We start from the raw sequence: 26,029 nt of genomic DNA on the forward strand, positions 1-26,029 counted from the left end.
ATATTTAAAATAAATTTAAAATATATAATAAAATTATTATTTAAAAAATAAAAATTATTAAAAATTATTAAATAAAAATTATTAAATAAAAATTATTTTAAATTATAAATTTTAAAAAAATTATAATTTATATAAAATATTAAAATATTTAATAATTATTAAAAAAAATTAATAATTATTAAAAATTAATTTATAGAATAATATTAAAAAAATTTTAATAAAGATATAAATATATAAAAAAGTTAATAATTATAAATATGTTAAAATAGTAAATTTTAAATTTTTAAAATAAAAAATTATTAAAATTTTAAAAATATATAAAGATAATAAGATGGGGTTTAGAATTTTATTAAATTAAATAAAGAATTTTTTAATAAAAATTAGTTTTATATAATTTAATTTAATAAAATTTAAAAATATTTTTAAATTTTAATTAAAATATTATAAGATTTTTATTAATATATAAAATATATTAAAAAAAATTAAATAAATTAATATTAAAAAAGTTAAAAAAATAAAAGTTGTTAAAAAATTTAGGAAAATTAAAAAAAAACCTAAAAATTTAGTTTAAAATTAATTTATTTAAATTAATAATTTTAAATAAAATAAATTTATAAAAAAAAATAAAAAAATTATATAAAAAATTAAAATATTAATTTTAAAATTTAGTAAAAAAATTAAATTTATTTTAAAATTTAACGAAATAATAAAATTTAATAGGTTTAATAAAATAATGTAATTTAGTAATAATATTTAATAAAAAAGGTTAGAAAAAAATAAAATAAAAAATAAAATAAAAAAATTAAAAAAATAAATAATAAAATTATTAAAAAATAAAAAATTAATAAAAGAAAATAATAAAAAAATAAAATAGTAAATTATAATATTAATAAATATCTTTATTAAATTTATTAAAATTTTAAATAAATTATATTAAACGTAAAAATCTTTTATTAAAAATTTAAAAAAAAGTTAAAAATTATTTTTAATTAAATTTATATTTATAAAATTATTATTGGTAAAGTTAATTTTAATTTAAATTATTATATTTAATAATATTATAAAAATATTAATTAATAAAAAATATTAAAAAAAAAAAGAAAAAAATAAAAATAAAAAAAAAAGAAAAAAATTAAAGATTAAAAAAACAAAAACGTTTTTAATTTTTTTAAAAAAAGGAGGTTATAGTAGGTTATATTTATTATAATTAATTATTAATTTATATAATTAATTTTAAATTTAATTATAAATGAATTGGTAAATTTTCGATTTATCAATATATTTATTTTAAAAAAATCAATTAATTACAATTTTATTAAAAAATGGCTTACCAAATATTGTAAAATGATTTTATTATTAAAATGATTCCGTAAAATAAAACGATTTGCCTTTTCACGTGATATTCACGTGAAAAAATGAAGTTAAAAAAAAAAAAAGTCAAAAAATTAAAAAGATTAGTTCTTAAACCCACCACTTTTGCGTTCGTGTAACCATAAACTTTACCTTTTATTTTTTATTAAGTGTAAAGATTATTAATTTATAAGAACTTAATATATTAAATAAAAGAGAAAACTTCGTTTTTTTTAACTAAAGTAAACTATTTAATTAGTAAATGACTAATTTTCGATTAATCATTTATTTTTTATTATTAAAATTAAAGTTTAAAGTATAAACGTTTAAACTAATGAAATAAAATAGCTAATTTCATTAAATTATTTCATTGTAAAAATTTTCTTGTTTTTAAGTTTTATAACTTTTACATCCGAAAAAATAAAATTTTAACTTAAAAAAAAAAACCTTTCGAAAATTTTTTTTATTTTTTATTTTTATTTTTTTCATTTTATTTTTTTAAAAAAAAATTTAAAAATTTATTATTTTTTTTAATATTTTATTTTTTTAATATTTTTATTTTTATTTTTATTTTTTTATTATTTTTTATTATTTTTATTATTAAAATTTTATATTATTAATAAAATAGTTTTAAAAATTGGAACGATTTTACGGGATGGAATGGTTTTACGGTTATGGAACGCTTTCTTTAAAATAAGATATTAAAAGTGGGTAATATGGCCCACTATATCCGGATTCTAACCAATCAAAGCCCTTAAAACCCAAAAACGTTCCGCCGCACGGAATCATTCCAGTTTTAGAATCATTCTCCCAAACCCCCCTCCTCCGCTATGGTATACATTTATTTTCCCACTTGAGCTAACTTGCTCCTAATTGGAAAGTTTTTGTTAGCAATCTCTGGGAACGGTTCAAATACAAACGATAATTTGACATCTTTTTCGAAAAGAAGGCAATGAGTGGAACCGCCGTGATGAAACATCCCAATCTCCTCTCCTTTCTCAACTGCAACACCCTTTATGGCCGCGACCTGTTCTTCTAGCCCCTTGAATTTTCTGCCGATCTCGCATGTAGATACATCAGCCATACCCACGTAGACAGCGCCGACCAAACCAGCGGGACCTTCTGTATCTATGAAGTATACGGCACGTGTTGCTACGTGAGTAATGTACCCTTGGGACAAGTCGGGACCGGCGGGGTCAGGCTTGTGGTCGGGATCGTCATCTGGGTTATAGAAGCCATTGATGGGGGGTTCAGAGAATAGAGTCCCATCAATGACTTTAGCATATACCACCTTTCCTTTCACCGGCGAGTGCCAACGATGATAAGAGGTAGCACTGAGGAAAGCCTGATAGACGGTCCCGCGGACGAACTTGTCTACAGTGTCCTGTCGGACGCTTGGCCCTACCATCTCTGCCACCGAATACGGTTGTCCTTTCAACCAAAAGCTGTCAAGCTCATTCACGTCCCTCTGCATAGAAAACAGCTTAGACTCGCACGATGTCACGACCCAATATTCATCTTCCTTTTCCTCAACAGGTCTGTCCCCATCCATGTTCCTAAAGCTTCTGGTGAAGAAATCATCCCACGAAGCAAATCCGTAGTGGGGGTCTGCCTTGTCGCATTTGAAGAGTACGTCAAATGGTATAGGATCTGACTCTCTCGTGGGGTTGCTATCCCTCGTAAGGACTTCCAATGCCTGTTCGCAGAACCATCCATTGGGCTCCTTAGTTAGAACCAAATCCCTGGAGACCTCGTTCACAAGGATATTTGTCTTCCAGGTATTAAGGATGTTCTTGAATTTTTCGTTCACATTTGCTCTGAGAAAGAACGCATATCCACTAGGAGTAGCCATGGGCCAATCTAGGATGGCGTTGAACGGGAAGCCAATCAAGCCACTGTCGTAGCCATCCTGGTTCCACTCCGGAGCAATATTGACCATGATAAAGCTCATGGTGTCAAGCATTTGTCGATAGCTGTGAATTGTCTTGGTCCCTTTCGGATCGCCGTTATAAGGAGGCTTATTGGGAACCTCGTCAAACATAGCTGACGCCAACATACGAAGCTCCACAGTACTTTCAATCAAATCCTGGAGCTCTTTTACTTCCGGAGGATAAGATGAATCACCAGGCCTGCCACGATACGGCGTTTTACGAGCATCGTCTACTCTCTTGACGAGTTTTCTGACCCAGTCAAGCATGACATTAGAGTTGGGGGGCAACCAGCCGCCAACGCTGCCAATGCTCTTCGTAGTTGGAGTCGTGGCTGCCATAGTTAGGTAGTTGTTGATTCGTTCAAGAAAGGAAGTTATATCAAACAACCTAGTCGAATAGATAGTGGCGAATGATTCTTAGAAGTTCGTAGTGTACGATGAAATTTGCCTGATACTGGCACTCTTTGAGATGCGTGTAGGCTCAAATTTATACCCAGCGACCACACTAAACTTGCTTTCCTATACGAGTCATCCTTTCCTTCACACACTGTATCATGCACTACCTAAAGCCAAGAGTGAGACGTAAGAAGCTGAAGGAGGCCGGGAAAGACAAGTCTGATGTGCATTGCTGTACGACGTTGGCAGAATCAGGCATGTGAAAGGTTGCATATGGATTAAATGATCGACATTGAAGGTGTTGCTGATGATACCTACAGCTATCAGCATGTTAACTTCACTCCTATAGTAATATCTCAAGATAACTCATACTCTGATCAGTGTATGTATGATATATTAATTTTAATCATATTCAATAGCTATAGTTACTCATTCGAGGCATCTAGATCTTTCAGTGTCAAGTAACACTGTATTGAATGTAACCCATCCTCATACACCTATACCGATCTGTGTAACCAAACTTTGTCCCTTTTTGTCTATGATCTATGGTCCGAGTATAGCTGAAATACTACAAAAGTTTTATTATGCTGTGTCAGGATAGTTAATTATCTCCAAATGCGCCACAAGTCACGGCAAAGGACTGTGTCAGTGGATTGGTTGTGCGATATCCGTTCATTTAGCTTCCCCGGCGGATTGTTCTTCGATCCAGCTTACCACAACAACGTTGTTTGACAATAACAGCCCCTGTACTACCAATATTATGCGGTTCGGATCCCCGCGACGCCCAATTATGGCGTAGGGTGATCCGTTGTGGTAAAAAAATGCAATGTCAGTTCCGGGATGAGGGGAAGTTTGATACCGGTGTAAGCTCTGACGTGAGTGAACGAAAACGAAATATATTACTAGTCACGATGACTTCATAAACGGCTTACTGCATGGTGGTGTAGACACTCATGGCGAACCTCTACCGCCTTGGCTAGACTTTTCAGTACCGTAGAGCAAATAGAGATCGGCCTAAGTCTTCGATGAACAGAAATTACTGTACAAGTCAAGATCGAAAACATTTCAATATCGTATATGCACGAAGCCAGATTAAACATGATATCTCGCATTAGTGAAAAAGAAGCAAAAAGGCGGAAAAGTATGTCTTACTACCCGAGGTAGCGACAATGCCATGATAATTCATCTATTTCACTGTAGCTCCGCAGTATAATCAGCCACTGGCATGTAATATGCTAAGGTGAGGAAATATATACAATCGGGTAGGAAAACGGGACTTTATCTGCTTGTTCGCTTTTCTTGATAGGTATAAAGAGTAGCGTATAGTCTCCTTTGACAAAATGAATAGATGAGTTATACTATAAAACCAGACTAATATACCCAACTAAACGCTCTTCTATACTGAAATATGTATTTATGGACTAGTATTGCATTATACCTTGGCTTATTTGCCAGAGCGCAGCAAAACGCGAATGCCCTTATTGGGTTCAATAGTGTTGATATATCCTGGGAAAATGTATCAGTATGTTATTATCATAAGTAATTGGAATACTGCTATTCCATCATATTACAAATTTCCTAGGATAGTTAGGTTAACGAACTCGTTTTTTTCTACTAGGCAGGCGTATGCGGTGATGCTGCCTCATACGCTGGCTACGTGAAATTTCCGCCTAATTATATGAGGAATATTTCACAGGACTATCCTATCAATACATTCTTCTGGTACTTTAAGTCCCAGAATGACCCCCAAAGTTCTCCTCTGATTATATGGATGAATGGGGGCCCAGGCGCTTCGTCTATGTACGGCCTTTTCACGGAGAACGGTCCTTGTTACATCAATCGCGATCTTGCGCCGGAACTAAACCCCTGGTCTTGGAATAGACAATACAATGTACTCTATGTCGACCAGCCGGTCCAAACAGGCTTTAGTTATGATGTTCTTACTAGCGGCCTTCTTGATCTAGAGACCGGCAACATAATCCCTTCGACCTCCAATGATCCAGGGAATAACACTTTTATCCCGGGTAATTTTAGCAGTCAAAATGTCAAGTCGACTGCAAATACCACTGAAATTGCAGCCATACATTTCTGGAACTTTCTTCAGTCGTGGGTAAAGAATTTCACAGAGTACGACACCAGCGACAATTCGATCAGTATCTGGACGGAATCTTACGGTGGACGGTACGGGCCAAGCTTCTCTGCCTTCATCCACGAGCAAAACCATCGGATTCAGAACGGCTCTTTGGCTGATGCTGAGACTCTTAACCTCAAAACGCTTGGCATCATAAATGGATGTATTGATCTGCTCGTCCAAGAAACATCCGACCCTGAGTTTGCCCACCACGCAAATCCTTACAATATTTCTGGTATTAGCGACGAGGAATATTCAAGTGCGTTGGATGCATACTGGCGACCAGAAGGCTGCCAAGACCAAATCAACAAATGCCTTAGTCTCGCGAAAGATTTGGACCCGGAGATGTATGGTGACAATACCGAAGTCAATAACGCATGTGAGGATGCAAGCGATTTCTGCCAAAATAATGTAGAGGGTCCTTATTTATACCGCAAGAAGTCGGCATTTTATGACATTGCACATTGCTACCTGGACGCATTCCCCGGAAATGAATATCTGGACTACCTCGCCAATTATGATATACGCAACAAGCTGGGTGTGCCTGTCAACTACACTGATATATCGAATACCGTTGGAAAGGCATTCAATGTCACAGGTGACTACACGAGGAGAGACCCAAAGGGCTACCTTGAAGATATCGGCACGCTCCTAGACTCAGGTATACAAGTAGCCATACTGAATGGTGATCGAGATTATGCTTGTAACTGGATCGGCGGCGAACGCGTTAGTCTTAACGTAATCTACGGGCAGAGCGACAAATTCAAGAATTCTGGGTACGCCGACGTAATTCTACCCGGTTCCACGCCGGTAGGACAAGTGCGTCAACATAACTTGTTCTCCTTCACCCGTGTCTATCAGTCTGGGCATATGGTCCCCGCATATCAACCGGAAGTGGCCTACGCAATTATGAGGCGAGCCATGCAAAAAAAGGACATTGCTACAGGTGGTATCGTCGTAACCGAGGACTACTCGACGAGTGGCCCTCCTAACTCGACCGTTATCCTTGAAGCGCCTCCCGTTCCCTCAGTCACATGTTACTTGAGAGGGATGGGCACCACATGCGCAGATAACCAGATCCAGGCCATAAAAGACGGGAGTGCTAGTATAGACAATGGCGTGGTAGTATCACCAACCCCTTCACCAGCTCTGTGTCCCGACCCCCCAGTGAGCTTCGGTACTGTAAGGATGGGAGTAAAAGGTGAGGGTACATCTTTGTTGGGACATGAAGAACTTTGAACTTAGCGAAGACTGGTCTACTAATAGCTAGAAGTTCTGTCTTAGATGTGTCAATGGTCTGGGGATTTAATAGGAAAGGTAAGACCAAAATAATCAAGATAATTGTTACCAAAGTCTACATACCTCCTTTGTCCCTAAGATAGTTGATACATAGAAATAGAAATAAATGGTTACCTAGGTACATATCAAACAACTTAAATTTATAAAAGGCTAAGGTTGCTTTTAGTGAAGGATGCTACCCCCATTTTAATATGTACATGTACATGGGTACTTGGGGAAGTAATTCTAATAACCTAACATGGCAGCATGGCTCTCGCAAATCAAGGGTGGGGTACATTAGACGATCAATATTATGTACCTAGGTACCTAACGTAACATGCGCCTAGCATCAAAGCATTAACTTCTTATTTTCTAAATTTTGTCACTTCTGCAACTTTTACATCATGACCTCTCGTTTCACATCCCAAAATAAAACCACACAACAGCGCCTGTCAACCCATACCGTTGGCTTAGTCGCTCTATCTGACTTCCGCAAACGACGCGCCGAAGTCATCGAGCAGCAGGAGCGTGAGGTACGAGACGCCATCGCTACTGGTACACCTCTAGACACACCTGAACGTTCGCGCACCGGTACTCCAGACGACAGCATCGACATTTCGAATCCCCGAAAGAAAAAGAAGAAGGAGAAGAAGGTTGCCAAAGGACGTGGCGCTAAGCTCTCATTTGCCGATGACGATGATGAGAATGAAGGCGATGAGAATAGTGGTCGAGGAGGAGACGAGCCTAAAGATGGAGAAGAGTCCGGAGAGAAGAAACTCAAATTCAAGGCCAATTCATCAGTATCTGTTGTTCCGCGCGCGGTAACTAAAGCTGCTCTCCGTCGTGAAGCGGCTGAAAGAGAAACCTTACGGCGAGAGTTTTTAATACGACAGGAGGCTGTAAAATTGACCGAGATCGCTATACCATTTGTGTTCTATGATGGGACTGATATTCCGGGAGGTGTTGTACGTGTCAAGAAGGGTGACTTTATATGGGTATTTCTGGATAAGAGTAGAAAGGTTGGCGCTGACCTCGGCGTTGGTGAAAAGGCCAATGCTAGGAGAGAATGGGCACGTGTTGGAGTTGACGATCTTATGATGGTTCGAGGGAACATTATTGTCCCCCACGTAAGTTTTTTTCTATTATTTTTTTCATTACTTTCACTTGATATCCCTATAAGAGTAATGAGACGATACGGATCGCTAACTAATCTGTAGCACTACGACTTCCTTTTCTTCATCATGAACAAAACTGCTGGCCCCACTGGCAAGTTCCTCTTTGACTACGTGTCCGAAGTCTCGGGACCAGCACTTCCTAAGCGTCCCGTAGATGAACAAGCCGTTAAATCAGCCAACACGCAGCCGGTCGTAAGTAGCCTGGAGGGAGCTTCAGACGACCCAACCTTCACTAAGGTTGTCGACCGGAGATGGTATGAGCGGAATAAACACATCTATCCTGCCAGCGTTTGGCAAGAGTTCGACCCGGAGAAGGACTATCAGAAGGAAGTAAGGCGCGACCTTGGCGGAAATGCTTTCTTTTATTCATGAATACAACGCATGCATTACTAACTGATTGGCGACCCGATCCTATCTCCCTATATGGTACTTTAAGTTAAGGCTGAAATGTATTTCTTGGTCTACTCAGCTTGTTAGGCGGGTTGGATTGCGGTTGGTTGCTGGAGTCCACTTACGATACGAAAATGACTAGCCTGTTAGCCATCGAATGGTCAGCCAGGTTATTCCTAGGAACCACCATCCGGGCCAGAATAGAAGTAGGCACAGCGAGTTGCCACAAGAGCCAAGCATCAACGTGACGAGCTCGAAAAAAATCTTCTTCCTCAGACGCTGGATAGACTTCGTCTTCCATATCGTTCTTCCTAGGATCGCCGCATGGTATTGAAAAATATTTGAAGTCGAACGCACTTGGCTAGCGAAAATTCGGAGTACTTGAGAGAGTTGCCGGGCGAACCGGCTGACTTTCTTATGAAGAAATAGGGATGCTGCGGTAAGGATTCGCTGGCATCGGAGAAGGACCACTACAGTGGGCACAAATATTGCAATTATGCTAGAACTCGGGTTGGTCACTGCTCGGGGCTCCTTGGTTGGTGCGGTGATGATGGCGACCTTGGAGAGTTCCATTATGCCGGTTATTCCATCCAACTCCTAGCAGACTGCGTATCTATGCTGACCCCAACAAGACAAATGCTCAATCGCGGGGTATCGGCCGTCTAATATAATACAGCGGCTCAAGAAATGTATATTTCACATAAGGTCAAACCGAAGGACGCAGGGGAAAGGGAATAGGATGCGATGCAGCCAACTGGCAACCACATGTATATACCATTGCCAAACACTTGGGCTAGGAACAAATTCTAGATGCTGGTTTCTATTCAGCATATCGCGCGGTCGACACCCTTCACGAGACTCTACTCAACTTGTATAACTGTAACGGCACCCCGCGTAGTCTTAGTAGAAATTATCCCTAAAGCGGCATGGATTAGAAAAAAAATTGTATAATATGTCCCGCTCCTAAATTGTGCAATCGTGTACCCACGTGCACTTGTCCGTTGGCCATACCCAAGCCATCAAAGTGGGAAAAGCAAAGTTGAATGTAAACTAAAGGCATCTCGTACATATGGTGTGGCTTGCTTAGCAGAGCGCCGTGTTTCGTACAAGCGAAGTTCTACTAGTGTATATAGCTTCCGCATCGCCACTTAGACTCACGAGGCGCATCAATAGGATTAACAAGCTCGAAAAGCCCAAAAACTCTACTCTTCTCTGGAAAGTGGAATTCTAGGCCCGCAGATCTCGGGTCAGGGGAGGATGTATGAAACGTGCTGAGAGGTGGTTGCTAATTGGTTGTCAGGAAATATGTTATCTGGCACCGGAAGACTTTTAACGACTTTTCGGACCAAATTCCTGTTACTCCTCTTCGGCGTTGGAATCGCAACTCTGATTTATATTTGTTCTTAGCTAGTACATCAGCTATAGAAATACATATTGTGCTGACACTGGTATCGTTTATTATTCGTTGTTTTGCCACCTTCAAGTTGTAGGTAGACAACTGGGTTAATCATGTCATTATAAACATCTTCTTCTAATTATGTGATGGAATAAGCAATGTGAACTGTAGCAAACCGAGTGTAGTTTATAAATGCTATGGGTATCGTGATTGGTATGACTAAGGTACCTAATACGACGCGAAATCCCGCGTTCATCCAGGCTCTCACCTCACGGCCTGGTAATCATTCGACAGCGTTTCACCGAAAGCTATCTAGCAGTATAAGAATACACAGGAGAAAACTTGGCCGACTTTACCAATTCCTACGTCCGCCGCCACGACCACGCCCGCCAAACCCGCCAGTGCCCCCACCCCCACCACGGCTCATGCCCTGTTCATAGCTAAAATTTTGGCCTTGAGCACCGCCAAATCCTTGGCCAGGTCCCCCGAAGTTCTGGTTTTGGTTGCCCTGCCCTCCAGCGGCGCTGGCCCCGGCATTCTGCATACCCGAGAACATGGCAGACATAGTAGATGCATCCATTTGGCTCGGGTCAAGACCGGAAGCCATCATTTGCTGCATCATGGCTTGCATCTCGGGAGGTATTCCATCCATTCCGGGCATGTTTGCCATACCGGCACCTGCGCCTGCACTGCTCATCCCAGGCATACCTCCCATCATCATCATCTGCATATCTTCTAGCATCTTCTTGTTATTCTGGGCGATAGCGTCCGAGCTGTACTCGCTGCGGACATTATCTTGCTTGGCAGCATATAAGGCCCAGGTGAATTCGTCGAAGCCGTAGTTGAAATAGTCGCTCAGGTCTGTACCGGGTTTCCTCCAAGGCTTGTCATTATCTGGCAGATCTTGAATGTACCTATGTTAGCAGTAATCGGTGAATTGGGAGGAGGCGATATGCGACGAACCTTCGTCAATGTTGATCTGGGTGATAGGCTTTCCTACTGGTTTGTACACAGGTATCGCATTTACATCAACTTTGGATGTGGAAACTGCGGGTAAGTCATGGCCTGAGGTGGACCGCGTTGGTGCATCTTCCTTCTTAACAGTAGCAGGCTTGCTCGTATCGCTTGATGCTGATCTTTGAGGTATGTTTCGTATGTCGCTATATCGCGACTGACTATAGAATATGTGAGTAGATACAGACGAAGGGGAAGTTAGGTGGTACTAACGTAGGAGGAGGCGCATTTGTGCCATCTTTCCGTTCCGTGATTATATCTATGTCCGAATCATCCTCGTCCATATCAGCACCTTCATCTTCCTCTTCTCCTTCCTCTAAATCCTCCTCGTCTTGTTGTTGTTGTTGTGTGGGTTGGGGTTGGGGCTGGACAGATGTAGCCGCAGTATGAGAATCGGTAGTGTTAGACGGGTCATTTTGAGTCGTGGGCTCGTCGGGAGCATAGAAATCATCGTCGTCGTCAATATCCATTTTGTTTCTAGATGTATAAAGGTCGTACTAGGTAATAGGTTAAAATTTCGATGCTAGAAAGTTGGATGGATACAACGCCAATGCTCATAAGAAATGAAGGTTTAGATGGTAAGGGTTTAAGATATAAGTGACTACAGGTGGATAGGTTCAATTGGGTTTCAATTGGTTCAACCTTGAGCTAGGGAGAGAAGACAAGGAACTTACAGAATAAGGCGGGAGGCGATTGCGGCTGCAACGGAGCTATGGCCAGGCTTTGTTAGGTACATGCCTAGCTTAGTATTAGTAGTGTACATGTAATCCGGAGTACGGTTGACCAGACAGGGTACTGTGCCAAAATGAAAAAAAAGATCGCGCATTAGACTAAAGTTGGTAAAAGGTCACGGACCACAATTTGATATATACTTTTAAGCCTCATACGGTTATTTTTATAATATAAATATTCAATTAATCAAAAACAAACGTATACATACCCATATACCCATTTTTATATACACATATAAATTTAAAAATAATTTTATAAATATTAATTTTAAAATAACATGATATATATCGTTAAATAATTTAAATTAATGCGAAAATAATGATATTAATTATAATATTAAATGATATAAATTAAATATTATATGATTTATTTAATAAATTATAATATTATATTAAAAATTGTTTTATTAAAAAATATCACGTGTTTATAAAATAACATAATTTAATTATATTTTATTTTTATAAAAATTTAAATAACATGTAATTTAAATTATTAAATAACATGCGTTTTAAATTATTATTTTTACATTTATTATAATTATTTATTAATAATAATTATATTATTTAAAATTAAGTAATAATAAAGTTATTTAAATTTATATAATTATGTTTATTTTATTTTAAATTTTTTAATAAAATTAAAAAAATTACGTGTAACATATAAAAAATTAATTTTTTTATTAATGTTTTATATTTTATATATATATTTATATGTAAAAATATTTATTAATTATATTTAATTAAATAACTTTATTTAACGTTACGTTATATACATTACATAATTACTTTTAAAATAATCACGTGATGTTTTTTATTAAAATAATTTTTAACATAATATTATTAAATAAATCATATAATATTTAATTTATATTATATAATATTATAATTAATATCATTATTTTCGCATTAATTTAAATTATTTAACAATATATATTATGTTATTTTTAAATTAATATTTATAAAATTATTTTTAAATTTATATAAATATAAATATAAATATAAAATTTTTAAATATAATTATATATATTACGTATAAAATAATAAAATATGTACTTAAATAAAATAAGCTTTTTTCCCACTTTAAAGTGTAAAGTACCAAGCTAATTGGATAAACCCGTGCTTAACTACCCGTTTAGGCTTAATTTCCATATTTTTTTCATTTTGGCACAGTACCCTGTCTGGTCAACCGTACGGAGTACAGATCCTAGCAAATCATGTACCATCGGGGGGAACATAAGGCGCGCTAGCTGGCTGGTAACGCGACCGCACCTACAGCTCTATTAAAAAAGGTAAAAAAAAAACATTTGATAACTTTATATTACTTAACCTACCTCACACCTCATACCCGCCTTACATTCCTCCCCCTGCTTACATCCTCAAGTTCCCTTTGTTGGGCATGTAAGCTAAGGTACATCTCAGACAAACAAACGAAAAACACAAGTATCAATCATGTACTAACTCAAGTACATAGTTAAAAATAAAATTCTAACATTCCACGCCCAGGGAATCATGGCTCTGTCCAGATCAGCGAGTGGCCCTGGCGGCCTGTCTATCAACACGTCGTCCGCGAACTTGTTGTGAGTCTAGCATCTATTCTCCTACAACCCCATCATCCCTCTCCAATCCTTATGTAGCGAAACGAAACGAAACTGCTGCAATGCCTCCCGACTGGGTCATAAAGCTGACACACGGCGCCGAACAAAGTGGATCGAGTAGCACTCAGCCTCCCGCTCCTGGTGGAAGCCTTTTCGGCAATACATCAACTACACCTAAACCATCTTTATTTGGTAATCCTACCACTTCTTCTTCCACCACTACCACTCAGCCTCAATCCGGTGGTCTCTTTTCATCATCTTCCGCTACTCCATCCCAGCCGTCACAGGGAGGCCCAAGTCTATTCGGAACAGCGAATACTACTACAACGCAACCACAGCAGGGAGGGGGGCTTTTCGGGAGCTCGCAGACTACTCAGGCGCAACCGCAACAGGGAGGAGGACTTTTCGGAAGCTTACAGTCTGCCCAGACCCAGCCGCAAACGCAGACTCAGACTCAACCCGCCATCGGGCTGTTTGGTGGTAGCACGACCGCCCAGGCGACGTCTACGGGGACTGGGGCTTCTGGAACCCTCTTCGGTAGTTCTTTAAAGCCTCCACAACCAGCGGCAAGCAATGTGGGGGCATTATTTAGCCAGGCAGTCCCAGCCCAGCAGAAACCCAGTCCCTTGTAAGTTCAACCAACCCAACTTCCCTACAACCATTTCGCTAACTCGATCCACAGTGGGAGCACTCTTAGCCAGCCGACTCAATCTCAACCGCAGCAACCTGGCTTGGGCCTAGGCAGTTCACTCGGCCTTGGCCTAACCATGGGCCAATCATCAACTCAGCAGACAGTTCCCGGTGTGCGTATCGACGTAAGCAACCTTAAGGGTACTACACGATTTAACGACCTCCAGGAGGACCTACAGAAGAAGATAGAGACTGTCGATATGTTGATCCAGAGACAAATGCAATATAAGGACGAGGTAGATTCATTCATGCCCGGCCATAAGGAGATGCTTGAGAGTATCCCCAACGACGTTAGTTTTGTCGCCAAAAAGTACGAGAGTGCACATAGTGCATTAGCATCGGCTGCCCAGGCTATCGAGGCATCTCGCGGCCTAGTTGCTCAAGATGTAGATCACGCCCGACTAAGTTTCCGAGCTATCGATAACTTGAAGCTGCCTGAACAGTATCACACGGCCGGGATATGGTCCCCTAGGCAACAGTCAGCAGGCACGGCAAATACCGAGGCGGATGGACAAGACCTGGTCAGCTTTTTCTCTAAGGCGGCAGATGATATGGAAGATCAAGTAAAGAGATATGACCAGAACATGACTGAGATTGAGATGCATATGCACGGCGTTTCCGACAACATGGTGGAGCAGTTGCAGAAGATGATGGCTAACAAGACTGGGGCGTCATCTGGTCCCAACGAGAAGGCCCAAGAGCTCAGTGCTGTGCTTAGAGAGTTGCAGCAGGGTATTCTGAAGGTGGCTAGCGATGTCGCAAGCGCGAGAGAAGACATGACCCAGTTGCAACTGGGGAACTTCATCAGCAACGATGGTGATCGCAATGGTGTGTACTAAGTAGCATAATGTTTCGTGAGGCTGTGTATTAGGTAGTTTAGATACCCAAATGGAAACTTGACAATATAGCCCGATGATATAGCTACCTAGATAACATATCTGTGCATGTGTATATCCTCTGGATAGAATCTCCCATGATACGGATCAATTGCAACTACACTGTAAGACTCAGTGCTGGTACTTCTCCATATGATCAGGGCTAAATACGATAGCACTTATTGGTGTATTTATAGTATTATGATTAAACAGGGGGCATTTTTACATTTAGATACAAGAGGTGCAGTACAGCATAGAAAGACTCGATGAAACCCAACCTCCGTTATCAAACTACTACCATAATAGCACACGCCAACGCCAGCCCTTGAGGAGTTTCACGTCGTCTTCCCCAAGACCCTGATCTCCCCTTTCGATCTTGGCCATGAGCCGTTTTAAGCGTTTGGATACCGTTCTTGCTACGCGCATCGATACCTCGCTCTGAAATACGTACAGGATGGCCAATACAAAGAAGGCTATCGAGGCAAACTTGCCCTTGCCATGAACAGAATCCAAAATGCGAGAAATGAGACCTTTGCTTCTCTTGAAGGCATACTCGGTGTCGTTAGATTCTTTGTCTTTCGACGAACGGCGGAAAACCTTACGGATGGCGGGGACGAAAGACGCCCTATACGGGTATAAGAAACTATGGGAATAGACGGCTGGTTTATGTGTGATATCGCGGGAGGGGGTAAATAAGGGAGAGGAACAAATTCCAAAATGCAATCTCCCGTATGCTAGAAACTTACACTAGACCACCCAAAAGCCATCGTCGCCATCTATGGGCCTCGGCCGCCTTAGCTAAATCCGATACCTCGCTCCGCAACAGTTGTAAGTCGCTCATTATAATGCTCTGCTGAGCTTGAAAACGACGTTCGCTAGCCGGGTCGTCATACCGTCGTCTTTTGTGCAGCGAGATATACTCGCCCAATGAGTACTCGCAGGCAGTTCTTATCGATTGCAAATCCGTGCCTGCGAAAGGAGTAGAGACTGGCTGCTCAAACCTAGGGTCTGGCTGCAATGGAGGTGGACCTGGAGGCACTGGAGCTGAGGTTGAGGGCGGTGCTGGGTATGATGGCGACGGCGCTGGCTGGTACTCCATTGGGTTGAAGCGAGTGAGTGTAGCACAGGGCCGAAGCAGTGATTAATATTATACTCTTACAAGATCGTCGAAGTGAATATAACTCTTTTTTTCTTCCTGTTTCTTCCTCACTATCAGCAATTAGATAGCTCATGGTGTATGAGATCAGAATAGGAAGACCTAACGGAGGTTGGGGTCGCGGGGTAGCCGCTCAGTTAATAAGACATGCAGGCTCGGCAAAGTGGCCAAGTTTGGGGACTGGCTTGAGCAGTAAGCGTCGCAGCCACCAACTTGCATTTCTATGATACGCCACCATGTAAGTGAGATGATGATGTCCGTACGGTAATTTTTATATGTTTGCTATATTCGCAACCCTCTTCTCGCCCACGACTATTATGACTACGAGCAGAAATATACGCATATTACACACATCACTAACTGTAGTTCAAATTATAAAACAAATTGTAGTTGGACTGAAGACTAATACTCGGTTGGTAATAGGCCTTCTAATATCCTTCTCGTAATAACCTAAAGATTGTTGCAGCTGCGATTTAATTCGCTTTAACATTCAGTTAATTCCCCAGTACAGTATTTAAGTCCGCATAAGCCACTTCGTTGTTAACAAAGTCTCTTATAAAATAATTCCTTACTCAAACAAGCGATAAGTTTCCAATTACATGGGGTAAACAGGACGACTTAAATGCTAATATTCTAATGAGAATAAGTGGCAAATGTTAGGACTCTATATAGGACATCTAAAACAAAGTATACATAGCGACAGGCTCTCATAGGTACTCAAGTTTAGAATTGTGAAATAAGAAAGTTACCCATCTACGTGTCTTCTGGCTCCACCTTATTTATGATGGTTTGGGTAACCTGCCATATGAGTGAAATAGCAAACGATGATCGTGACTACATAGTCCTATCTTGGTCATTCTGATATAATGATATTTAGAATCAACAGTGCAACAATGGCCATGTTGGACCAAGCATAAGGATACGAGAAAATTCTAACGATACCTTGTAGCTGTAAGTAGGATTGTTTTCCCTTCTAGTATTAGACATTGACTATGCCCTCCTTTAGCATCTTGGTTTTGTGATTTTATGTCATTTTACATTGGAGGCTGCTAATTCACGTCGCTATTACCCATTATAAATATGAATCACTGTATGCCTCTGTCAGGACCTCGGTAGCACATGGTAAGGAATAGTGGCATATCTACTACATAGTGTAGGAGTGTATTGGTGGCTGTATTGACATATTCCCTCCTAAGAATGGGGGGCGGTATAACTAGCCTCTTTGTAACAACCAAGTCATATAAAAACTCAATATTAGCTAACAATATAGCCAATTATATGAGTATTTCATTTAGAATCAAGGTTATGTACCTATGGCTTAGGATGTAAACTTGCAGCATACTGCTTGGATACAGTGGGAATGAATGTTTTATTGTATGTACGATCGAGCTGCTCCGAAGAGGTCAGACGAGTATCTACCCTATTATCTATCTGGCACGTGTAATAATGAATGTATGCCGATCTATGGCGATGCATGGTGAATAGTCTTATCTAACACCGTCTTTGTCCATTTGAATATAACACGTGACTATCAGCAGACAGTAGAGGAGGTTATATGTACCTATGTATGGAGAAGTTGAGGTACTTACCTTAGGTATGTACCTACTTAATTAACCTAACGGGATAGATCGGATCAGCTGCAACTTCCGTGCGGTCAGCCCATCACCGGGATGAATACGGACATTTTGTCATCAGTACTTTCTAAGTGTAACGCACGCATAGAAGAGATAAGTACATGTACCTGAATAAGCTAGCATTCGGTAAAGCGCATATGTACTGCGGGGACGCCTAGATACCGCCTAGATTTGAGTGGACTTGTTGCACAAACATTCAATTTCTCTTTACCCAAATCAATGGTCTCCGTGTAGATCGGGATTAGTTTCCAACGCTTCTGTGCTCTTCTTCTGTGCTCTTAACAATGTTGCGGACGATAGGTAATACATCTATGTACCCAAGTACCTACATGTCGTGTACATAACTGACATATTACATGATGGATACGTACAAGACTCGGCCGAAAAGTCTTGTACATTACGTTTGATGTTGAGGTAGTCTATCCGGTCGACCGTATTTTAAATCTTTTCAAATCTTGATCGTAATATTAGGTAGGTAATAATCCCTAATCCTGACCCCCCCTTTTTTTGTCGGTCTAAATTGTGTGCGAATGAATTATTTACAGTAGTAAGTCCGGCTTGCGGTACAATGCGTGCGGATGGACGGGCTGACTAGGGGCGTAGATAATTTCAGGATAAAGGATCCGGCCCGCCCCCTTTTAATCCGTTGCGGCCGAAAATATGACGCCAGTTGCTGACTTTGGAGAGAACATTACAGCATCATAGGAGGCGCGGAGGCTAAATTGTAAGTGGACACCTAATGCAGCCTATCATCATCATACTTACATAGGTACATGAAAATATCTTAGATATGGTACACAATTCTGCTACGAATACCAGAATATCATTTCGTTGGATATTCCGGCGGACGGGCAATGATAACCGATCTAACCCGGTACCATGGTTGAATGTATCAATAGTTTTTTGAAAAATATAGAAAATGCTTGATTACCCCTCCGCAAAGGAGGTAGTATTAATACCTCCTCTGATATGTATTCGGACTAAAAAATGTGCTAATGCGCGCCGGCTACACTTATATTCAGACATCGGAGTAGGCTGACGGCGTTACGCGGTTTCGGTCGCCGCATAGAATAATAGGTTAGAATAATAGATCTTAGTTAACATCCACTCAATACGTGACTTAGGTATAGGTATGGAGAGAGGCCGCCATCTTACAACATGAATCTCACATCTCACGCATGGTGAAGCGAGCTTACGAGCTTCATCCTTTTCTTCACTAGTAATCCCCAGAACACATATGCACATTGTCTATATTTAGGATGGCAGGTGGCGATTGGCGTATTCGTGATACATTGAATTGCCTTGTACATTCGAACCTGCGCCGGTATAGATTCAATGGTATGGTCCACTTGAAGTGCCATAACGCCCAAGGAAAGCTATCGGAAAATCGGCGGTTCCACCACCTCCGGGAGGATTGAAGGTACGGGTGGAGAAAATGGACGGAAAAGGACCATAGGAATCTATCGAATCTATCGAATTCCCATAGAAGCCTGCGATTTTCGGCCCTACATGTCGGTACGTATGTACAGGTATACATACTTATCTTTGGGGGCTTTGGATTGACGAGGCGCCATACAGCTTTTATGCTCTATGATGAGAGGTTATACTATTTTGTCACTTTTGTTTTTGGGGGCAGTGCGAGTCTACTGATCTCTTTATGGAGCAACAGGGATAGAAGAACCGAAAGTTGAGTAGGTCAAGTAACAAGTAGGCGAAATGTTTAAGCTGGTCATCTGCCTGAGGGGGTTCGGCAGTAGTGAATACTGGGCAGGGAACGGTATTGTAGGATGACATTGTCGGAAGTATTTGACTTGGCACTTCCTTAAGCATCGGGGTGGACGCATGTATAAAATCCTAGTATTAGTTCTCTAAGATTACGCGCAATCGGTGTCGCATGATCTCGTACTGTATCCGTATGGCAACGAGGAAGGTAAGGTCTGTATGTAAGGTCGGACGGAAAATGCACCAAACGAGTCCGGTGCCGACATTAGAGGACAACCAAATAGGATAGGGATGACCATGATTGCGCGCACATGGCACTGCAGCTATGTAAGTGTCACCTAGTCATCGAACCATCTCCGCTTCGGACTATCCGCCGCCCGGATATCCCGAACGTAGAATAGTGTAAGTGATATGAGGTAGGCATATATATATATATGTGTGTGTGTGTGCGTATGCGTGCGTATGTACGTAGGCTGGTGTATTGGTAATTTATAGAACAAACCGGATAGAGCTGGTGTTGTAACCGTAAATGGGAGGGTACTTATATACACTTTGGCGTAATGTCTACGGCAGTTCTATTACTTGTTTTCGCTTGAGCTTTCTGATATCCAGTTTCGCTCTGTGATGGTGGATCTCTGATACTAGGCATAATCTAAGCCCCTATTCTACGTTTCGGCGACGGCGAGGCGGCCCCATCTCGGTCAGCAATGCGTGACCAGTGGGAGGTTTCCCGTCCCGTGTGTTCCCTTCTAGTGGCCTGTAACACGCACGACATGATGGGCTGCGTATAGGACGACGGCCGGCGGAATTCTTAAGCAGCAGCTAACGTGGCGGGGTTGGGTTGCCTGGTCGAGGTTGCATCGAGTCAGCCCCGGCTAACCGATTCAATAGCTTCGTCAGCCGAATAACAACCCCCGAAGCATAGTTTACGATGCCATTTCCCTATGACATACCGGGTGGGTAAGACGAACCGGTTAGAACCAGTGCGCCCTCGGAAGTAGCGGTATATTTCCTAGCCTACAGTATTTACCTACCTAGTATTTATTTACAAACCTGCTGGTTGGGAAATAAGTCTTGATGGCGTCAAGGTTAAATGTTCCGAATGCCAACTTTCGAACGAAAGGTTTGGTAACATAATATAATAATATAACACAAGGTACTATCAGCTCATTAGACAATCAACCTGATTAAAATGGCATTCCCGGGAGGTAACTTTAGATTAGGAGGCTGGAGAGATTTGTTGGTAGGCAGTAAAACAGGGACCGACACTCCGAAAAAGCCCCAGTCCACCCGCCGCTCTAGACCCGAGTCCGCACTCACAGTATGAAGTATTTTACCAGCGCTGTCTTCAGTTACTTCACCTTACACAGAGGTAAAAGAGGCGTATGCTCCTTTTTTTGTCCTTGCTTTCCTTTTCGCACATTAGGTGCGTATCTAGTCAAAGCGTAGCAGGTTAAACTTTTTATTTTCTCCCGTCATCCGCCTCCGAGGTTTAAAAGTAGGGTACGTAACAAGGAGCTCGGTCGGCTTGCCGAAATGTTCTATTTCGGATTTATCTTTGAGAGCGGTAACGAAACAAGCAAAATGAATAAATCCACACAACTAGATTACCCAATATGATTTAAGGAACACCTCGTTTCCCATCAAATACAATGCGCAAAGGTCCGTTCTCACCAACTGAAGTATGTGAATTATAATTGCTATGAGAGAGAGGAGAGGCAAAATAATTGAAAAAAAAAAAAATAGATTTGAAAAAAGGAAGTAATGTCGCCAGAGTTAAAAAAAAAATAAAAAAAATAAAATAAAGTACATACGGGCGCGGACGGATTACGAAGTACGTGTTCACGCCTCCCTTCCCGTATTGCGCTGTCACAGTATGTATAGACAGTACGGGAGGGCCCCGTACCATTGCCTAGCCAAATTGGTAAACTCCCACGCGAAAGAGACGACCAGCGCCGGGAGCCGTGGAGCCGAAAAGCCCCCCTCTAGGGAAACATGTTTGAGTTTAAGGATTTCATCAGCCTGTCTCCGGTCGATCAACTTTTAATAGAGAAAATAATATTCTTTTCCCTTTTCTATCTTCTCTTCTATTTTAATGCACGTGTATTATTTAAATACTCGATTTTTAAATAAATTGAATAAAGTAAAAATAAAACGTCATTCACGAACGCGTCTGGTGAGCACTTGCCGCACGGGCGAATCCCCGGTTGTGGCCCCCCCACAAGGGAAATAAAGTACACAAGAAGAAAGAGAGAGGGCAGAAGGAGGGAAGTGCGAGATACCTAAGGAAGAAAGAGCCGGGCTAGGCCGCGCTTTACACCCCTCCCCCGAATTGACCGCCTGGAAATCATCAGTGCTCGAGGTTGGCTCAGGTGCGCGCTCTGATTTTTAGCGCAAACGCCCGAGTCTGGTCCGTCTTAATTTCTGTTCTCCCTCCCGTCCTGCCCCGTCTCCTGCAACATCCCTCTCCAGCGGCTTCGCGCCAGAGCGCCATCACCCAGGTTCTATCCTTCCAAGAAAAAAAAAAGTTCCATTTTCTTTTTTTTCCCTTTCCTCTCTTCTTCCTAACCTATTCTACCTACTAGTTTTCCCTTCCCACTAAGAAGCCCCCCCCTCCACTCCGACCGAAACTTACACAACTAAAAAATTTCCCATCCACCCGCACCGAACATCCACCGCCTCCCGTCTTCTCCGTCTACACAAATAACTCTTCCATCACTCTATCATCTTCTGCCGGACCTGCATTCGGAGTGTCGCCTTATTGTCCGGAATAGTATCATCATCTATTCTCTCACTTGCGATACATCTTTGGTCTAATACTCATCATGACGTCTGTCGTCCGCGGCACGTCGCTCAGAGCCGGCGGCGCTTGTGTGCGTTGTCGCAAGGGAAAAACGAAGTGTGTCTACGAGAATGGTCGCGCACCATGCAGGAACTGTGCCAAGGGGATGCACGAATGTTATCTACCTTCGGAGAGTATGGCTCATCACCATGGTCAATCACCAGCAAGACCTCCTCGCCCGCGTGAGAGTCTACCTGGCGAGCGAAGCGTGTCGGCAACCAGCGACCGCCAGCCTGTAGCATCCGGCGCTGTTTTGCCGCGCAGTATGCAGACCAATAGCGAGAAGTGAGTTATCTTTTATTTCCTCTTTCTCTTTCTTTTCTATCGACGTCATCATAATTTATCTTACTATTTGTCCTCTTTTCTTTTTCCCTTCCCCGAGATACTTCTACTTCCTTATGGCCTCTAGCCATTATTACGGGAGGGGGGAGGCATCCTGGTGTTTCGGTCTTGACCCAAATTGGTGGCAGCTACACGCTCCGAATAGATTCTGGTACTTGGTGATCCGTGCTCCCTGGCGTCGTCGGTCAAGGCAGAGTGCAGCCGGCCAAATCATCCCCCAACATTCAACCACTAGTCTGATTCTGGGTGGCTGTGAATGGGATGGATGCCGGTTGCCTCGTTTCTCGCCTCGGCATCTCCAGCGTCTCTTTCCTAGGCCCCCAATCCTGCCCATCCTGCCCAGCCCATCTGCTCGTCTGCCTCCATACTCCGTTTGTCCCTGCAACCCCCAACACGCGCTCCTATTTCAATCCAAGCACCCTTGTCCTCCCCCAAACTTCGTTCGCGTTGATCGGATCCACTAACACGTATTTTCGTCCGTCCCCACAGACTCAATCCGGAACTGGTGACGGAATGTGAGAGGGTAATCAGCAAGACTATTCCGTCTTGTGTCGCCTTTCACAAACCTTCCTTCCTACAGAAGCTTAAGAACGGCACCCTCGAGGCTAGCATTGTTAACGGTCTTCTGACTTGTGCTGCACGGTAAGCAAACATTTCATTTTTTCGTACTGTCTCCCCGTTTATTGAACATAATTCCCCGGAACCCGCCTTATCCACTTCTGAAAGGATTCCGGGCGAATGGTTCATTCATCTCCGGAGTTGCATTCGCGTTTCGCCTAATCCACCAATGATTTTACCTTTCCGTAAATCCTTGCCACCACCTGGCTTCCCGATCGCCTATGAAAATACCTTGTTACATCTATTTAAGTCAACCGGGCTTACCTAACCATTTGTCTCGCGTTATAGGAGCTCTCCCGCTTTGATTCGTCGTTATGGCGGCCAGGGAGGTGCTTCGGCTGCGGCCGAGCATTTTGCCGTCAAGGCTATCAATATAATCATGCAGAATCTCGACAATCCGAGCTTGGCGGATATTCAGGCTCTTTGCCTCTTGATCATCCACGAATGGGGTAACCGCAATGCTGTCCGCGCGTACATTTACCTTGGCCAAGCCGCTCGTATGGCTCAGATGTATCGGATAATTGCGGTTCACCAGAACCGAGACGATCCGGATCAGTTCATTAAGGAGGAATCATTTCGCCGTACCTTGTGGCTTATCTATGTGTTGGATTGCTTCCTCACAAGTAGCCCCGGTCGCCAGCCGGCCGTGTCCCACCATGACATCAAGGATGTTCCACTTCCGTGCCTCGACATGAGCTACAACTTCGGTACGCCCGTATATGTTCGTACCCTCGCCGGTGGTCCGCCCCCGGCGCTTCCCACGCCATCCACCCCAATCTCTGAGGTTGGCGAGTTTGGCCACATCGTGATGGCAACCCAGGCCTGGCGTAACGTCGTCGAAATGCTCACTACCGTGACGAGTGCTACTTTCTCCGAAGAGGACTGCGCTTCTCTTGAGGCAGGTATTGAAGCAGTCCGCAATTCGTTACCACCACACTTCATGGATAATAAAACCAGGCAAATCAATCTACACATTACGATGGGTAGTGGATTTACATACGCTATGTTGCATTGTCTCCTTCACTGCGCTACCATCATGGTAAACCGTCGTAGGCTGCTTCACCTTGTTACCACTGACGGATTCAATCACGAGACCTGGCGTATGGTGCCTCATGTTCACTTGCAGACAGTTGATCGTGTATTTGCAGCTGCTGACAGCGTGGTATCTCTCCTACTAGCCTTGGAATCTAACGCGGACAAGGATGCTGTCCTCAACTTCCCTTTGGTAATGTTGTTTTCGTGCTTTACAGCCTGTTCTACTGTGGCTTGGTTTAGCCTAAAGGGATTGACACCCGGCGATTTGAACGAAACGGCCGAATCGATTGTTCGTGATGGTATGCGCTTTCTTCAAGATGGGGCTAACATTTGGATTTTGGCTGTTCCCTGGTACCGCCATCTATCTGTTATGAATAAGGTCCTACGGAACGGTGATAGGACACTTCAGAGAACACAACCCGAGACGATTGTGCCCTTGATCAAAGAGGACACAGCAAGCCAACCGGACAACCCTGATAGCATGGATTACGAGCGCCCGCAGTCGGCGAACGCTCAAGAGCAGACGGATAGTCGAGGTAGCGAGCCACCACGAAAGTCCGGATTCACCACTATCAATGGAGGATCGGTTGGTGTGTCGCCGCCAGCCACCGCGAGCCCCCCGCCGGGCCAATCGAAGGCAGAGTCCCCAGCACCTTCCTCGTCTGGACAGCCGGCCGAATCCGCGCCGGCTGCTGGCAACGATATGACTGCAGCCGAACTTTGCGTGGCGTTCGAGCGCCAGCTGCTAGAGTTAGACGATCTCGCTGCCTTCATGGGCGGAGGTGTGTGAAGACCCGAGCATCAATCCCCACGCCCTCTAAACCTTGTACTACTTGCACTTACGCATTATCCAAGTGCCGTTTCATGATAACCCGGCGTATCTTCCTACGAGGCTGTGTTAATAAGGGAAACATGGACTGGCGTTTGTTGGTGTTCTCGGATTGCCTTTCAGGGGCTTTGTTTTGGAAGTTATTCGTGGAGTTTCATGCCGCTCGAGCGAAATCTTTTCAGCCCTCGCAATACGCCGCGATATGCCAATATCCGGACGGGTCGAATGGCTATAATCTCGCTGAATGCCACGATATTTATAAGGAGGCGCAACTCCTTTAGCATGGTGGAATCTTTGGGCGGCGCTTTATGTTTACAGATTTGGCTGTTTTTCCCCCCTCATGACTCGGCTAGACACATTTTACCATAGCTACTGATTGTTGCACATGGAGAGGTCACGAGGGAAGGGTTGAGGAAACAGCCGAAGAAAAAAAATTAAGGGGGGATAAGTGGATTTTTATGCGTACTGCAGAAAGATGTTGCCTTAGGTAATGATGGCCTGGTAGCTACAGTTGAAGCCGACTTGTAGCTTCGAGCAAACTTGTACTATTATTATTAGGCATTTGATTTGCGATTGCTAGTTAATTCGATTATGGTCTACCATAGCTTAATGGATTTGTACTTGACATGTTGACTCCTATCTATATATTTTCTATATATTTGAGTGACAATATTCTAAGATTGTTAAATCTAGTGATGGCCTTGAAATGATACGTCGGTAGCCGTAGACTACCTCCTAAGACATGTGGATAGCCCGATAAGGTGTAAGAGGTAAGTATCACGTGCCTTGTATCTAATTAATATCAGGTAATTATCAATTATCATTATGGAATTTTGCTTTTGTTTATCAACATCTAACTGATTCATTCCCTAGCCTTGCCCAGTAACGACACCTCATATC

General features: G+C 42.1%; 7 protein-coding genes across 8 annotated transcripts; 4 read left to right on the forward strand and 3 right to left on the reverse strand.

The window, feature by feature from the left end:
• Positions 1–2,191: 2,191 nt before the first annotated feature.
• On the reverse strand, positions 2,192–3,619 carry GL218_08928 (Phosphatidylserine decarboxylase proenzyme 3; the record flags this gene model as incomplete). Its single annotated transcript, XM_033585743.1, has 1 exon — positions 2,192–3,619. One exon carries the CDS (start codon positions 3,617–3,619, stop codon positions 2,192–2,194), a length of 1,428 nt encoding a protein of 475 aa, XP_033440115.1.
• A 1,465-nt stretch (positions 3,620–5,084) lies between these two features.
• On the forward strand, positions 5,085–7,046 carry GL218_08929 (Carboxypeptidase S1 like protein A; the record flags this gene model as incomplete). The annotated part of the gene is made up of 2 exons (XM_033585744.1): positions 5,085–5,198; positions 5,295–7,046. 2 exons carry the CDS (start codon positions 5,085–5,087, stop codon positions 7,044–7,046), a joined length of 1,866 nt encoding a protein of 621 aa, XP_033440114.1.
• Positions 7,047–7,489: 443 nt separating this feature from the next.
• On the forward strand, positions 7,490–8,632 carry GL218_08930 (Protein FAM50 like protein; the record flags this gene model as incomplete). Its single annotated transcript, XM_033585745.1, has 2 exons — positions 7,490–8,212; positions 8,303–8,632. 2 exons carry the CDS (start codon positions 7,490–7,492, stop codon positions 8,630–8,632), a joined length of 1,053 nt encoding a protein of 350 aa, XP_033440022.1.
• Positions 8,633–10,398: 1,766 nt separating this feature from the next.
• Positions 10,399–11,530, reverse strand: GL218_08931 (Pre-mRNA polyadenylation factor FIP1; the record flags this gene model as incomplete). Of its 2 annotated transcripts, none has more annotated exons than XM_033585746.1 (3): positions 10,399–10,940; positions 11,010–11,221; positions 11,274–11,530. In XM_033585746.1, the coding sequence occupies 3 exons, from the start codon at positions 11,528–11,530 to the stop codon at positions 10,399–10,401; spliced, it is 1,011 nt and encodes a 336-aa protein (XP_033440023.1). The 2 variants fall into 2 exon arrangements, with proteins under 2 accessions (XP_033440023.1, XP_033440024.1); XM_033585747.1 differs by having other exon boundaries at positions 10,399–10,949.
• Positions 11,531–13,448: 1,918 nt separating this feature from the next.
• Positions 13,449–14,915, forward strand: GL218_08932 (Nucleoporin nup45; the record flags this gene model as incomplete). Its single annotated transcript, XM_033585748.1, has 2 exons — positions 13,449–14,014; positions 14,069–14,915. 2 exons carry the CDS (start codon positions 13,449–13,451, stop codon positions 14,913–14,915), a joined length of 1,413 nt encoding a protein of 470 aa, XP_033440025.1.
• Positions 14,916–15,245: 330 nt separating this feature from the next.
• Positions 15,246–16,050, reverse strand: GL218_08933 (uncharacterized protein; the record flags this gene model as incomplete). The annotated part of the gene is made up of 2 exons (XM_033585749.1): positions 15,246–15,576; positions 15,698–16,050. 2 exons carry the CDS (start codon positions 16,048–16,050, stop codon positions 15,246–15,248), a joined length of 684 nt encoding a protein of 227 aa, XP_033440026.1.
• Positions 16,051–22,288: 6,238 nt separating this feature from the next.
• Positions 22,289–25,090, forward strand: GL218_08934 (uncharacterized protein; the record flags this gene model as incomplete). Its single annotated transcript, XM_033585750.1, has 3 exons — positions 22,289–22,590; positions 23,137–23,289; positions 23,554–25,090. The coding sequence occupies 3 exons, from the start codon at positions 22,289–22,291 to the stop codon at positions 25,088–25,090; spliced, it is 1,992 nt and encodes a 663-aa protein (XP_033439993.1).
• Between the last annotated feature and the right edge of the window lie 939 nt (positions 25,091–26,029).

Source organism: Daldinia childiae (genome assembly GCF_008694065.1).
Source record: "Daldinia childiae strain JS-1345 chromosome Unknown Scaffold15, whole genome shotgun sequence".
In the NCBI taxonomy this organism is placed as follows: domain Eukaryota; kingdom Fungi; phylum Ascomycota; class Sordariomycetes; order Xylariales; family Hypoxylaceae; genus Daldinia; species Daldinia childiae.